This window comes from Scyliorhinus canicula, chromosome 20, assembly GCF_902713615.1.
Source record: "Scyliorhinus canicula chromosome 20, sScyCan1.1, whole genome shotgun sequence".
NCBI classification, from domain to species: Eukaryota; Metazoa; Chordata; class Chondrichthyes; order Carcharhiniformes; family Scyliorhinidae; genus Scyliorhinus; species Scyliorhinus canicula.
This window is the reverse complement of record NC_052165.1, coordinates 56,275,170-56,291,607: the sequence shown is the minus strand read 5'-3', so window position 1 is coordinate 56,291,607 and position 16,438 is coordinate 56,275,170. Positions and strand designations below refer to the sequence as shown.

The 16,438-nt window shown below is 49.5% G+C and overlaps 1 protein-coding gene across 2 annotated transcripts in view; it reads left to right on the top strand.

The window, feature by feature from the left end:
- LOC119955142 (structural maintenance of chromosomes protein 1B-like) overlaps positions 1-16,438 on the top strand; it is a 296,162-nt gene that overhangs the window by 188,451 nt on the left and 91,273 nt on the right. For both annotated transcript variants that reach the window (XM_038781060.1, XM_038781059.1), the window contains one exon: positions 12,348-12,495. In XM_038781060.1, the coding sequence (XP_038636988.1) occupies positions 12,348-12,495 (148 nt within the window). The remainder of the gene's footprint in view (positions 1-12,347; positions 12,496-16,438) is intronic.

Below are 16,438 nucleotides of genomic sequence, written 5' to 3'. Positions count from 1 at the left end.
GCGCAGGCTCTGAGTGCACGACCAGGGATCCCGTCCGAGCCCATCGCCTTCCGTGGGTTCACTTTCAGGAAGACCGATCTGACTTCGGAAACTGTGATGGTGGGTATGGGTGAATTATGGGCTGCTGGGGCACTCGACAGCGGATTGTTGGTTGCCTGCTCACACCGAGCATAGAATGCATTAAGTTCATCGGGGAGGGGTGCGCTGCTGCCAGAGATACTGCTCGGCTTCGCTTTGTAGCCCGTTATGTTGTTTAGTCCTTGCCACAACCGCCGAGAGTCTGTCTGTGACTAGCTTAGTTTGATATTCTCTCTTGGCATCTCGGATGGCTTTGCGGAGGTCGTACCTGGATTTCTTGTATAGGGCAGGGTCGTCTGCCTTGAACGCCTCAGATCTGTCCTTCAGTAGGGAGTCAATCTCGCGGTTGAGCCATGGTTTCCGGCTGGGGAACGTACGTACTGCTTTCTTTGGCACGCAGTCGTCCACACATTTGCTGATGAAGTCTGTGACGGTGGTGACATACTCATTTTTTTTTTTTAAATGTTTTTTATTGAGTTTTCATATTTTATATCCAACAAATTACAAATTATTAGAGAGAAAAAAAAAGCACGCAAAAATTAACATGTATATTTACAGGTAAGCATCTTCATAATAACAACTGTGGCCGTCCACTTTAGCCGGCATACATATTTTACATTCCCCAATATGGCCGAGGCATATGTTTATCGGCATTTATTTACAGTTTGGTTTTCTCTCCCCCCCCCCCCCCCCCCCCCCCGGGCTACCTTCCCCTGATTCCCGGCCATTTTCCCCTGATTCTTGGCCACCCGACTATTCTTCCTCTTGTACGTTGGCCACAAACAGGTCCCGGAACAATTGCATGAATGGCTCCCACGTTCTGTGGAAGCCGTCGTCTGACCTTCGGATGGCGAATTTGATTTTCTCCATTTGGAGAGATTCCGAGAGGTCGGACAGCCAGTCTGCAGCTCTGGGCGGTGCTGCTGACCGCCAGCCAAACAGGATTCTACGGCGGGCGATCAGGGAGGCAAAGGCAAGGGCGTCCGCCCTCCTCCCCAGGAATAGATCTGGCTGGTCTGAAACCCCGAAGACCGCCACTATCGGGCATGGCTCCACCCTCACCCCCACCACTTTGGACATAGCCTCGAAGAAGGCTGTCCAGTACTCCACAAGTCTGGGGCAAGACCATGTGGGCGTGGTTGGCCGGGCCTTTTTGGCACCGTTCACATCTGTCCTCCACCTCCGGGAAGAACCTACTCATACGGTTTCTTGTTAAGTGGGCTCTATGTACCACTTTTAGTTGCGTCAGGCTGAGCCTTGCGCACGTGGAGGTGGAGCTGACCCTATGCAGTGCTTCGCTCCAGAGTCCCCACCCTATCTCAATCCCCAGGTCGTCCTCCCATTTCATTCTTGTTGCATCCAGTACGGTGTCGTCCCTTTCTACCAGTTGGTCATACATGTCGCTACAGTTCCCTTTCTCTAGGATACTTGCGTCCAGTAGGTCTTCCAGTAGTGTCTGTTGTGGCGGTTGTGGGTACGTCCTTGTCTCCTTTCGTAGGAAGTTTGTGAGCTGCAGGTACAGTAGCTCGTTCCCCCCAGCTAGCCGAAATTTCTCTGTCAGTTCGTCCAGTGTTGCGAACCTGTCGTCCGTGTATAGGTCCCTGACTGTCAGTGTCCCCCCGTCCTGCCTCCACCTTTTGAAGGTGGCGTCAGTCAGTGCTGGTGTGAATCTATGGTTGTTGCAGATGGGAGCCTTGTCCGCCATTTTGGTCAGGCCAAATTGCTGCCGCAGTTGGTTCCAGGATTGGAGGGTGGCTGTCACCACTGGGCTGCTGGAGTGTTTTTTGGGTGGGGATGGGAGTGCTGCCGTGGCGAGGGCCCGGAGGGAGGTCCCCATGCAGGAGGCCTCCTCCGCACGCACCCACTCGGCTTCTGGCTCCTGGATCCATCCCCTTACTCGCTCGGCTGTTGCCGTCCAGTGGTAGAATTGTAGATTCGGGAGGGCTAGCCCCTCCCTGGATTTTGTTTTTTGTAGGACCTTCTTTGGGATCCTAGCATTTTTACCCCCCCATACGAACGCCATGATAAGTTTGTCCAGCACTTTGAAAAAGGCCTTGGGGATGTAGATCGGAATGGATCTAAACAGGAAGAGGAACCTGGGCAGTACGTTCATTTTGATCGTCTGGACTCTCCCCGCGAGGGAGAGTGGGAGTGTGTTCCATCTTTGCAGGTCCTTTTTTACTTCCTCCGTCAGGCTGGTACTGGGAAGATCTCGCTTTTGCTCATGTTGAGTTTGTAGCCCGAGTAGGCTCCAAACTCTTTCATAGAACAGTACAGCACAGAACAGGCCCTTCGGCCCTCAATGTTGTGCCGAGCCATGATCACCCTACTCAAACCCACGTATCCACCCTATACCCGTAACCCAACAACCTCCCCCTTAACCCTACTTTTATTAGGACACTACGGGCAATTTAGCATGGCCAATCCACCTAACCCGCACATCTTCAGGAGCGCGATGATTCCATCCATGCTGCTTTGTGGGTCCGAGATGTAGAGGAGCAGATCATCTGCATAGAGTGAGACTCTGTGCTCTCTGCCTCCCCTTCGGATCCCCCTCCAATTTTTTGCTGCCCTGAGCGCGATTGCTAGCGGTTCGATTGCTAGTGCGAACAGCAGCGGGGACAGTGGGCATCCTTGTCTGGTGCCCCTGTGCAGCTGGAAGTATTGGGAGTTGGTATTGTTGGTCCGTACACTCGCCATGGGAGCGTTGTACGGGAGCTTTACCCAAGCGGTGAACCCTGTTCCAAGCCCGAACCGCTCCAGTACCTCTATGAGGTATTTCCAAGTCGAAGGCTTTTTCTGCGTCCAGGGAGTCGATCACCTCTTGTGTTCTCTCCCCGGAGGGGGTCATTATCACGTTCAGCAGGCGCCTGATGTTCGAGGTAAGCTGTCTACCTTTGACGAAGCCCGTCTGGTCCTCTGTGACCACCTCAGGTACACGGTCTTCTAGCCTTTTGGCTAGGATTTTGGCCAGTATTTTGGCATCTGCGTTCAGCAGAGATATGGGTCTGTATGACCCACATTCCGTTGGGTCTTTGTCTTTCTTAGGTATCAGCGACATTGAGGCCTGTGCTAACGTGGGTGGCAGTGTGCCCCTAGCTAGCGTGTCTGTGAACATCTCCCGCAGGTGCGGGGCCAGTGCTGTCGCAAATGTTTTGTAGAAATCCGCCGGGAATCCGTCCGGTCCCGGCGCCTTCCCCGTCTGCATGGAGCTAATGCTGTCCATGATCTCTCCCAGTGCTAGTGGTGCTTCCAGGTCCCGTTTTCTGCCCTCTCCCAATTTCTCTGGTGGCTGCCTGCTTTCTCAGCTGGTGTGCCAACAGGCGGCTGGCTTTGTTTCCGTGTTTGTACAGGGTCCCGCGCGCCTGGCGGAGTTGGTGCACTGCTTTCTTGGTGGAGAGCAGGTCAAAGTTCCTTTGTAGTTCTTTTCTCTCCGCCAGGAGCTCTACGGTCGGGGCCTCGGAGTATTTACGGTCTACCTCCAGTATGGAGTCGACCAGCTTCTGCCTAGCCATCCTTTCCTCCCTATCTCTTTGCGCTTTGAAGGCAATGATTTTGACATACTCATTTAAGTTAGTCGCTGAGTTCTTAAATATGTACCAATCCACTGTCTCTAAGCAGTCACGTAAGAGATGAGTGTCAAGGTAGCACAATGGGCGGCACGAATGATTCACCTGAGGAAGTATCGGTGCTGTGAAAGCTAGTGTTTGAAACAAACATGTTGGACTTTAACCTGGTGTTGTAAGACTTCTTACTATGAATTTTGGGTTGTTATCCACAGGGTAAGCAGTTGGACAGCTGAGGAGAGCGAGAGGGGTGGTTTACGAATACAGGGAGAAGGTGCGCAGGATGTTGGTGCATCAATTGAGGAAGCAGGAGGCAGTGAGGGAGATCGGGAAAGTGAAGGATGGGGTGGGGGGGAATGCGCTTTTGGACCCAGTGGGGCTGAATGGGATGTTCATGAGTCGGATCCCGACCGAGGTGGAGGTGATGAGGCAGTTTTTGGAGGAGTTAGAGTTCCCGAGGGTGGAGGGGCTGGGTGCCCCCATTGGGCTGGTATAAGTGGTGGAGGGGCTGGAGGCAATGCAGTCGGGCAAAGCCCCAGGTCCGGATGGATATCCAGTGGACATTTATAAAAAGTTCTTGGGGGTCCTGGGGCTCTTGTCCCGAGGGCGTTTAACAAGGCGAGGGAGCGATGGGTGCTCCCTCGATGCTATCGCAGGCCTCGATCACTTTGATTTTGAAGCGGGATAAGGATCTGGAGCAGTGTGAGTAATACAGGCCGATCTCACTGTTAAATGTGGACGCCAATTTATTGGCTGATCTTCGCCTCAGAATTGGGGACTGTGTGCCAGGGGTGATAGGGGAGGACCAGACGGGGTTAGTGAAGGAGAGGCATCTGGCGGCTAATAACAACCAAAGCAGATAGAATCCAGGAATTTGCATCTTTGCTGGAGTGATCCGACCTAAAGCATTCATCAGAATTTCTGGGTTGTTAATTCTGTTTTTTTGCTTTGTTCCCTGTCTTGCTTGCTAAGTTTCTGCTCCATCTCTTCTGAGCACTCAACTCTGCTACTTGCAACACTTTTGCGCCACAGCCGATCCTCCTCTGCATGCACTGGAACTCAAGACCGCCTTTCTCCACATCCTGAGCTGTTTCCATGGCTTTTTCTAGGGAAATAATTATTTTCTCCGAGAAGCTTTTTCTGTAAGTTTATGTTATTCACTCCTCAAACTAAGTTGTCGCACAGCATGTCACTCTGATGATCCAAATTCAAATAGCTCTGCCAATTTATACCATGTATGCCGCAATTATTTCAACTGGATCCCTTAAGCAGAGATAAATTTAAAACGCTGCATGATAGGCGGTCTGGGGTTTAAATTATACTTTACTAATTTTACAAGGTGGCCAAAAGACTGGCTGGCGTTTCTGGGGATGTTAAATTTCTAGATAAAAGCAAATTACTGCGGATGCTGGAATCTGAAACGAAAGGGACACCTCCATCCCACACCAGGATGGCCTGAGAGCCCTTCGCTTCTTTCTTGAAAAGAGACCCGGACAATTCCCATCCACCAACACTCTCCTCCGCCTGGCTGAACTCGTTCTATCTCTCAACAACTTCTCCTTTAACTCATCTCACTTTCTCCAAATCAAAGGTGTAGCAATGGGTACCCTCTTGGGTCCTAGCTACACTTTCCTTTTTATGGGGTATGTGGAACATTCCTTGTTCCAGGCCTATCCGGGCCCCCTGCCATAACTCCTTTACCGATACATTGATGACTATTTTGGTGCCGCGTCATGCTCTCGCCCGGATCTGGAAAAATTCATCAACTTCGCTTCCAGTTTCCACCCCTCCATCACTTTCACCTGGACTATCTCAGACACTTCCCTTCCTTTCCTTGATCTTTCTGTCTCCATTTCCGGCAATAGACTATCCACTAATATCCACTACAAGCCCACTGACTCCCACAGCTATCTGGACTACAGCTCTTCACACCCTACACCCTGTAAGGACTCCATCCCTTTCTCTCAACTCTTTCGCCTCTCGCATTTGTTTCGACGATGCCACTTTCCAAAATGGTGCTTTGAAAAGGTGTTCCTTCTTCCTCGACCGTGATTTCCCACCTACAGTTGTGGAGAGGGCCCTCAACAGCATGCGGTCCATCTCCCGCGCCACTACCCTTGCCCCCTCCACTCCCTCCCAGAACAAATATAGAGTCCCCCTCGTTCTCACATTTCATCCCACCAGCCTCCGTATGCAAAGCATAATCCTCCGCCATTTTCGGCAACTCCAGCGTGATGCCACCACCAAACACATCTTCTCTTCACTCCCTCTGTCAGCATTCCGTAGAGACCGTTCCCTCCGAGACAATCGAGTCCACTCCTCCACCATACCCAGTATCTCTCCCATCACCCATGGCACCTTCCCATGCAATCGCAGAAGGTGTAACACCTGCCCCTTTACCTCTTCCATGCTTAACATTCCAGGCCCAAAACACTCATTCCAGGTTAAGCAGCGTTTCACTTGCACCTCTTTCAATCTGGTCTATTGCATTCGCTGCTCCCAATGTGGTCTCCTCTATATCGGAGAGACCAAACGCAGACTGGGTGATCGCTTTGCTGAGCATCTTCGGTCTGTGCGCATTCAGGATCCTGACCTTCCTGTTGCTTGCTATTTTAACAAAAGACCCTGCTCCCATGCCCACATGTCTGTTCTTGGTCTGCTGCAATGTTCCAGTGAAGAGCAACGCAAACTGGAGGAACAACATCTCATCTTCCGGTTAGGCACGCTACAGCCTTCCGGCCTGAACATCGAATTCAACAACTTCAGATGATCAGCCCCACCTCGATCCATTTGTTTTAGAACATAGAACAGTTCAGCACAGAACAGGCCCTTCAGCCCTCAATGTTGTGCCGAGCCATGATCACCCTACTCAAACCCACGTATCCACCCTATACCAGTAACCCAACAACCCCCCCCCCCTTAACCTTACTTTTATTAGGACACTACGGGCAATTTAGCATGGCCAATCCACCTAACCCGCACATCTTTGGACTGTGGGAGGAAACCGGAGCACCCGGAGGAAACCCACGCACACAGGGGGAGGACGTGCAGACTCCACACAGACAGTGTGGATTTTCATTTCATTTTAACTGTCTTTTACCATTTCTTTCTTTCCTGCACCTTTCTCCTCTTTGCTTCCCCTCCCCCCACAACTACAGTTCATCCTCTGATGTTAGTTTCTCTGCTGTTTGACCTTTCACATCTTTTGTCCTCTCTGGGGACTGCCATTAGCACTCTTTCCCCTTCGTTTCTGTGGCCATTAGCACCGGGTTTCCCTGGGTTTCTGTGGCTATGACTCATCTTTCATTCTCACTCCACAGTATAAATATTTCCCACTCTCTCTGTCTGTTAGCTTTGACAAAGAGTCATCAGACTCAAAACGTTAGCTCTTTTCTCTCCCTACAGAGATTTTCCAGCATTGTCCCTTTCGTTTCATGTTAAATTTCTAATGAGATTGTAAGTTTGGGGGCCACATACAGTAGGCAGAATTATTTTTTACACATTTTCTCCTGTAATTTCATCAGCGGTGAAGAAATAGCAAAGTTTTTCAGTATACTGAACCCAGTGTTCAGTCTCTGGGTCAAAAGGATCCATTTTCCCAAAAAGGGACTTTCTTTTTACCTTTCTGCAGAGACTTGTGTAGTCCCGATTTCCCTTGTTCCCAAAGCTGCAAGGCTCAATAACCACTCAGCAGGTACAAGTTAACAAATTTGTTTATTGAAGTTCAACTATATACAAAGGACAAAGAATGCCACCCTACTTGACTCCTGGGGGTTTACTGGCCAGCGCTCAACTGCCACTCCGCAAATTTGGACTCTCGCTCCGTGAGTCAACCGATTAATTGCCACTCTGAGAGTTTAGCCGTGCTCCGTGAATCAACCGCTAACTCACGCTCTACACAGCAGCTGCCGCTCCACGAGTTCGGCCACACTTATAATAATGATTAATTCAATCAGTTGGTGGTTGCAGCTTGCTTCTGTCACTGTGCGCAATCTAATGGAAAAGTTTATAAGTGTGGTCATGAGCGGGAACTGCCAGGTGTTTCCCACCAGCCAACCCGGTGAGACCATCACCAGTATCTAACGTTAGTTAGGATACTTAATGATGCCCCCCCAGACTTCACGCCAGAACTGGTTTTTCCACCAGCTGATTCACCTGGAACGCTCTCGGCAGCACCCCACTAATGAAGGGGAGCAACTCTTAAAGTGATCTTGCAGGGCAAATCCCAGAAAGCACACAGCCATACCAACGCACAGACCGGCCCCATATTTCGATGATGCTGACCTGGCCCAACTGCTGGACGCGGTGGAGTCCAGACGAGATACCATGTTCCCCTGAGGGGGTCGGAGGGTCAACCTGAGGCAGCCAATGCTGAGACAGTGGCAGCTGGGGGAGTATAACTAGGACGACTGGGACCTAGTAGCGCAAGAAGCTCAACGACCTCCACCAGGCCACACAGGTGAGTTGGCATTGGCCCCTGCTACCCCGCCCAGCTCCTCCCATCTCCCTATGTTTGGTAAGTACCGCAACTCCTCCCCTCGCCCCCATACCCATGGCCAGCAGGGGTGCCCATGCCTGACCCCCACCATAGATCCGCCCCCATCCCGCGAAGCTGGAAGTGTGTGGCTCTCTGTTCCCACAGGAGAAGTTGTCCCACAACAGATAGGAAAAGACCCAGATGGGCGGTGGGATGTAGGACATCAAGAGTCCTCACTCCCTACAAGGAATGGGCCCTGGAGTTGGCGGGGGTGGCCAAGGACAGATCGGTCATCAACATTGAGATAGGCCTGCGCCTATACATTTAAGAAGTCCAATACATTGCTTAATGACAGCCTAGGTGGCCACATGGGCCTTGTTATATTGGGTCTCCATAATCGGTTACCAGCCTCCATATTGGTATCATTAGCCAGGTCCTAAGCGGGTACCCCTAACCTCCCCCCCCCCCCCCCCCCCCCCCCCCCCAAAGATCTAACCGGTTATCCTGGGGTGTCCCTCAAAGAAACCACAGATCTCTGACTGCCCCAGGATGTAGCTGCCGTGCACATCCCAGGGAAGCGTGCACACACGTGCATGGTCTTCAGGTCACAAATTGAACATTAAGAGAATGGAACCCCTTTCTGTTCATGAAGGGCGCTCCCAGACTGCCTGGTGCATGCAAGACATACATTCCATCTATTACTCTCCTAGTCCCCTGGACCTTGGGCATCCCAGGAATGGCAGATAATCCTGCTGCCCAGGTATCTTGAAGGGCTTGGTCCCGGTCAAAGTTGACCGGGCAAACAGGTATTCCGTGACTTCATGGTTGCATTTGTGGGCTGTTGGTTGAGATATGCCACACATGTCCCCGCTCGAGCCTCAGAATGAACTTGAGGCGTAAAGGTTCAGGGCTGCAGTGACCTTGACGGCCACCAGGAGCGGGTATCCTCCTCCTCCATCTGGTGCCAAGTCTGCAAGGACATAGCATAGATGCCACACTGTTCCTTGTTGAGGCTGAGCCTTCTGTGGCACATGCTGTCTGACATCTCTTCGAACAACCAGCAACACCTGTGCACCTTGGGTTGTCACCGTCCTCCCCCTCTGGTTCCCACCATGGCTAGATGAGCGGCTGAGTCCTCCGGGTGTGGAGTGGGTCCCGACACATGGGTTCCACTTTGAGCCTCTGACGATGCTGCTGCCAGCATCTGGCCGCTTGGACTGCCACTTCGAGGGCAGCTGCTTGCGGACAATCAGTTATGGCTTCCACCCCAGTATGCTCTATTCCCCCAAACCTCCCCCACCCTGAAATTCGCTGTCATCTTTTCAGGGTACCATTCGATGAGCTGCTTGTGCTGGGGAACCCTGCCGTACATGCACACAAGGCCAGAACAGGGGTTCCCCCACCCACTCCACACACCCACGGTCTGGTCACAAGAGTACACCCAGTGCTGCAGCCAAGCTCTTGGGTGTTTGATTATTGGCTGCTGCCCCTGGAGTGTTGAAGCTTCTAATGTTCAGGTAAAGTGTCCAGGCCTCATAGTCTGATTGGGATGCTAGGCAGTCACACCCACCTGTGACATGGTACGTCTACCCATGGAAATCCACTTGAAAATATTTTGTTTATTAAATGGTGTGAATTCACTTAAGAGCTGTGAAGTGCTCACATGACTAACAGTGCCAATTCCCTTTTAGCGATAGCCTTCAGCTGTGGTGGTTAAGTCTGTGAGGAAGGATAGACAGTTGATAGGGCAAAGTTGCACTTAGTGGAATACCAAGGAGGTAGTTGAGGAGGGTTTGTCTACTGCATCAGTATGGGTGGAAGTCAGAAACAAGAAAGGAGCGGTCACTTTATTGGGAGTTTTCTATCGACCCCCCAATAGCAGCAGAGATATAGAGGAACAGATTGGCGGCAGATCTTGGAAAAGTTCAGAAGTAACAGAGTTGTTGTCATGGGTGACTTCAACTTCCCTAATATTGACTGGAACCACCTCAGTGTAAATGATTTGGATGGAGCAGATTTTGTCAGGTGTGTACAGGAAGGATTCCTGACTCAATATGTAGGTAGGCCGACTAGGGGGAGGCCATATTGGACTTGGTGCTTGGCAATGAACCAGGCCAGGTGTCAGATGTCTCGGTGGGAGAGTATTTCGGTGACAGTGACCACAACACCTTGACCTTTACCATAGTCATGGAGTGGGATAGGAACACACAGTATGGGGAGGTATTTAATTGGGGGAGGGCAAATTATACTGCTATTAGACAGGAACTGAGGAGCATAAAGTGGGAACAATTGTTCTTGGGGAAATGCACAACAGTAATGTGGGGATTGTTTAAGAAGCACTTGTTGTGAGTGCTGAATTGTTTTGTCCCATTGAGATGAGGAAGGAATGGTAAGGTGAAGGAGCCTTAGATGACGAGAAGTGGAGCTTCTAGTCAAGAGGAAGAAGGAAGCTTACGTACGGTTGGGGAAGCAATTTTCTGACTCGGCTCTAGAGGGTTACAAGGTAGCCAGGAAGGAACTCAAAACTGGACTCAGGAGAGCTAGAAGGAGGCATGAAAAAGCCCTGGCGGAAGGATTAGGGAAAACCCCCAAAGCGTTCTACACTTATGTGAGAAATAAGAGGATGATCAGAGTGAGAGTAGGGCGGATCGGGGATAGTGGAGGGAACTTGTGTCTAGAGTCTGAAGAGATGGGGGAGGCCCTAAATGAATACTTTGCTTCAGTATTCATTAGAGAAAGGGACCTTGTTGCTCATGAGAACAGTGTGAACTAGGTTAATAGACTCAAGCAGGTTGATATTAAGAAGGAGGATGTGCTGGAAATTTTGAAAAGCATCAGGATAGATAAGTCCCCTGGGCCTGACGGGATATACCCAAGGTTACTACGGGAAGCGAGGGAGGAGATTGCTGCACCATTGGCAATGATCTTTGCGTCCTCACTCCCCACTGGAGTAGTACCGGATGATTGGAGGAAGGCGAATGTTGTTTCCCTATTCAAGAAAGGGAATAGGGAAATCCCTGGGAATTACAGACCCATCAGTCTTACGTCTGTGGTGAGCAAAATATTGGAAAGGATTCTGAGAGATAGGATTTATGATTATTTAGAAAAACATTCTGAACTGTACATTCTTTTTGTTTCTGTAAACAAATAGTTTGCATTATTTTCAGCAAGTTTATTTTAACCACTGAATTTACAGTAACTTATCTTATTGGATTTTTGTAGTTGCTTTTTAGTAAATTTAGCTTACCAATCTTCCCTGAAACAGAAAGCTCTGAATTACCTTTAACCAGAGCTCTTGTAAGTTAATTCCCTGACAATTATACAATAGTATAATAGCATAGTATAGATTCATTTTTTAAAAATCACAGCATCTTGTTTCGAAATGTACTTGAACAAAAGGTATTCCCCACCAGTTTTTGCCTCTTCAAGAAGTCTAACACTGAATGCAGCACATGGAGCGGCATTTTCCAATCCTGGGGCTAAGTGTTGACGCCGTCGTAAACGCCGGAGCGTTTTCCGACGGCGTCATCTGGCCTCTAGGAGCAGCGATCCTGCGCCGCACAGGGGGCCAGCACGGCACTGGTGTGCTTCACACAGCTCCAGCTGCCGATACAGGCACCAGCATGGCCGTGCAGGTCCGCACATGTGCGCCATGGCCGGCGGGAGTTCGCGGATGCGTGTGGGTTGCCTTCTCTGCGCAGGTTCCCGGGCAACATGGCGGAGCCCTACAGGGGCCCGGTGTGGAGGAACATAGGCCCCCCCCCCCAAAACCGGGATAAGCCTGCCCGCCGATCGGTAGGCCCCGATCGCGGGCCTGGCCACCGTGGAGCCCCCCCGGCCAGAGTAGGATCCCACTCCACCACATCAGGATGGCACCCGCAGCATGAACGTCGAGGTCCTGCCGGGTAGGACCACATGCGCGGGGGGGGGGGCTCCGACCGGCGGCACGGCACATTGGCGGCGATTCTCCGGTCGACGGAGAATCGTCTGAGCGGCACCGTGCAATTCGTGCCCCCGCCCCCCCCCCCCCCCCCCCCCCCCCGGGCGATTCTCCGACCCGGCGCAGGGTCGGAGAATCCCGCCCATGGTCTCTCAGATAAACATGAACACCTTTGTTTGGCCAATGGCTCTCAGTAGTAAATTTCCCTTTTTGGTTTGGCACAAATGTTAAATCAACACTGTAAGCCAAGATGTAAACAACAAATATAATTTATGTTTGCGTCCAGGGATCTAGCAAAGCTGCAGAAGGAGTATGTATCTGTAGAAACATCAATAGAACAAAAAAGGTTGGAGAGACACAATCTTCTACTCGCCTGCAAAGTCCAAAATGTACAGATTGAACTTCTCCAAGGCAAGCTGGAAAAAATTAGTGAGGTAGACATTCCAAGATTTTTTTCCTGTTTACTTTCAGAATATTCTGTGAATGTTTAGTTGTGTGTTTTAACCAGGGAGCCAAATAGTAGTGTGGAGGGAAAGCTCTGGCTTATACCTGTCACTGAGTGCCTTATAGGGGGAGTTAAACTTATAACTGGCATGTCTTTTGCCAAAACCTTGATAAGTTAATAAGTGTAAGTATGTTTTGTCACATTAGTGGCAAATATGTCACAAGTTGTAATATATATAGCCACGCTGAAGGCAGTGGACCATTGCATAGCTGATGAAGAAATCTGATGTTGCAAACAATAATTGTTGAAAGCTATTACCCAAAGCTAAGTATGAGAATAGGTACACATACATCCACGGTTTAATACCAACCCCAATTGATTTGTACTTGGCCCATAGTTGTTGAATCTGCACAGCTGGAGATGTTCTTTTTATTATTCATTCGGGGATGTGGACTTTGCTGTCTCGGCCTACATTTATTGCTCTTGAGTTTTAATTTGTGTTCCTGCTGTGGTCAGGGAGCATTATGGTATTTTGTACTGTTCAGCGCAGTGACCACCTAATAATATTCCAACTTTTGTCCTAGGGATGTGGGTGATGATGGTAAAAACTATATACGAAGTAGGAGCAGCAGCAGACTATTTGGCCCCTCCAGCCTACACTGCCATTCAATAAGACTATGGCTGATCTGATTGTGGACTCAACGCCCCTACCACAGATACTTTAGTTCCCTTGTTAGTCAAGAATCTATCTACCTCTGCCTTGAAAAATATTCAAAGAACCTATCTCTACCTCTCTTTGGAAAAGAGTTCCACAGACTTGTCTTAAATGGGAGACCCCTTGGGTGGGATTCTCCATTACCTGACGCCAATATCATAATCGGCGATTGGGCGGAGAATCCCTATTTACGACCGAATCGAGAGTGGCACCAGTTTTTGGATGCACCGCCCCCTCCAAATCGGCACCATCGGGGAGTACGCAACACGCCGTTGGGACCGCCTCAGGATGTTACCTGAAGGCCTTCCCCGATGGGCCCAGTTCCTGATGCCATGGGACACGTGTGCTCTCAGTTTTCGTGAGGGTGGGGGGGGGGAGCCATTCCGCTGGCGGGGGGGGGGGGGGGGGTCTTTGGTGAGAGCTGAAGGACCTGGTGGGGGGTGGTGAGGGGCCTCTCCAGTTGGGCACTATCTGGCAGGTTGGGTCCGCGTGCAGCCGGCGCCATGGTGTATGGTGCATCCTCTGCAGATCGCCGCCATACGCATGTGCAGCCATGGACCCAGCAGTTCTCGGCCGTTTATTTCGTGAAGGCTGTATGTTTTATGTGGTTCTGTGGTAGGGGCGTTGAGCGTGGCTGCTAGCCGCTCACCGGCCGGAGGGTTGGTGCTGGGGCTTCGCCGATTTTTACGTCGTAAAACTAGACACTTCCTCTGGACATAGCCTCGAAATTGGAGAATCCAGCCCCTTATTTTTAAACTGTGACCCCGAGTTCAGGTGTCTCCCACAAAGAGAAATTACCTCTGTCACACCTCCTCAGAATCTTGTGTTTCAGTAAGATCACTTTTTATTCTTCTAAACTCCACCTGTCCAACCTTTCCTCATAAGATAACTCCCTCACCCTACTAATCAGTCAATAAACCTTCTCTGTTCTTCATTTGAAGTATTTGTGTTCTTTCTTAAATAAGAAGTCCAAAACTGTACACTGTACTCCTGATGGAGTATCATTGATCCCTGTACAACTGTAGCAAAATATCTCTACTTTTGTAGTCCATTCACCTTGCATTAAGCAACGGCATTCCATTTGCCTTCCTTAGTGATTCCTGTACCAGGACACTCAGACCCCTCTGTTACTCGGAGTTTTGCAATATCTTTCCATTTAATTAATATGCTGTTTTTCTATTCTTTCTGCCGAAGTGGACAAGTTCACATTTTTACACATTGGATTGGATTTTGTTTATTGTCACGTGTACCAAGGTACAGTGAAAAGTATTTTTCTCCGAGCAGCACAATAGATCAAGTACATGAAAAGAAAAGGAAATAAAAGAAAATACATTATAGGGCAACACAAGGTACACAATGCAACTACATAACATCGGCATCGGGTGAAGCATTCAGGGGTGTAGTGTTAATCGGGTCAGTCCATAAGAGGGCCGTTTAGGAGCCGGGTAACAGTGGGGAAGAAGCTGTTTTTGAGTCTGTTCGTGCATGTTCTCAGACTTTTGAATCTCCTGCCCTTTGGAAGAAGTTGGAAGTGAGTAAGCCGGGTGGGAGGGGTCTTTGATTATGCTGCCCATTTTCCCCAGGCAGCCGGAGGTGTAGATGGAGTCAATGGATGGGAGGCAGGTTCATGTGATGGACTGGGCTGTGTTCACGACTCTGAAGTTTCCTGCGGTCCTGGACCGAGCAGTTGCCATACCAGGCAGTAATGCAGCCAGATAGGATGCTTTCTATGGTGCATCTGTAAAGGTTGGTAAGAGTTAATGTGGACATGCTGAATTTCCTTAGTTTCCTGAGGAAATATAGGCACTGTTGTGCTTTCTTGGTGGTAACGTCGACGTGGGTGGACCAGGACAGATTTTTGGAGATGTGTGCCCCTATGAATTTGAAACTGCTAACCATCTCAACCTCAGCCCCATTGATGCTGACAAGGGTATGTACAGTACTTTGCTTTCTGAAGTCAATGACCAGCTCTTTAGTTTTGCTGGCCTTGAGGGATAGATTTTTGTCGCTGCACCACCCCACTAGGTTCTCTATCTCCCTCCTGTATTCTGACTCGTCATTATTCGAGATCCGTCTCACTATGGTCATTATACAACATTATACTCTATTTGCTAGATCTTTTCCCACTCACTTAACCTATTACTTAATAACCTATCTGTGGTGAATGTATTGCTACTGCAATTCACCACTGTATTGTACTGTATTATGTTGATGCCCCTGTGGGCTCCGTCTGTAGCTCCGCCCCCTCGGGGGTGGTATATAAACCTGCAGTCTGTAGGCGGCACTCAGTACTGAGCGTCGCAGGCAGGCACAGACCTAGCTTATTAAAACCACTGTGCACTTCTACTAATCGTCTCGTGTGAATTGATGGTCGCATCAATATCTTTGTGTCATCTTTGCACACATCTCCAAAAATCTGTCCTGGTCCACCCACGTCGACGTTACCACCAAGAAAGCACAACAGTGCCTATATTTCCTCAGGAAACTAAGGAAATTCAGAAAGCACAACAGTGCCTATATTTCCTCAGGAAACTAAGGAAATTCAGCATGTCCACATTAACTCTTACCAACCTTTACAGATGCACCATAGAAAGCATCCTATCTGGCTGCATTACTGCCTGGTATGGCAACTGCTCGGTCCAGGACCGCAGGAAACTTCAGAGTCGTGAACACAGCCCAGTCCATCACATGAAGTTTAGCAACTGTAAAATTGGTCCCTTCATTCATATCATTGCTATAGATTGTAAATAGTTGAGGTCTCAGCACTGATTGATGCCTGCGGTGCTACACATGTTACATCTTGCCAATCTGAAAATGATCCATTTACGCCTACTTTCTGTTTCCTATGAGCTAAACAATGCTCTATCCATGCTTATATGTTACCCCCTACATCCTGAGCTCATACTTTGTGCAGTTAAGTTTGAAGTGGCACCTTGTCAAACGCTTTCTAGAAATCGGAGTACACCACACCTACAGGTTCCCCTATCCACTTTGTTTGTTGCATCCTCAAACAAGTCAAACATAATTTCCCTTTTGTTACGACACCCAGGTCTAGTGCATGGTCAATTCCAGCCCCACTTTACCTGGAGTAGTAACACAATTTAATTAACCAATAATTCTTAGAAAAATGCTGAAGTCTTTGGCCCTTAGCAGACCAATAATTAGTCACCAGGTTTGTAAATTTAAACACAGTTACTTTTTATTTATAACAAGAACT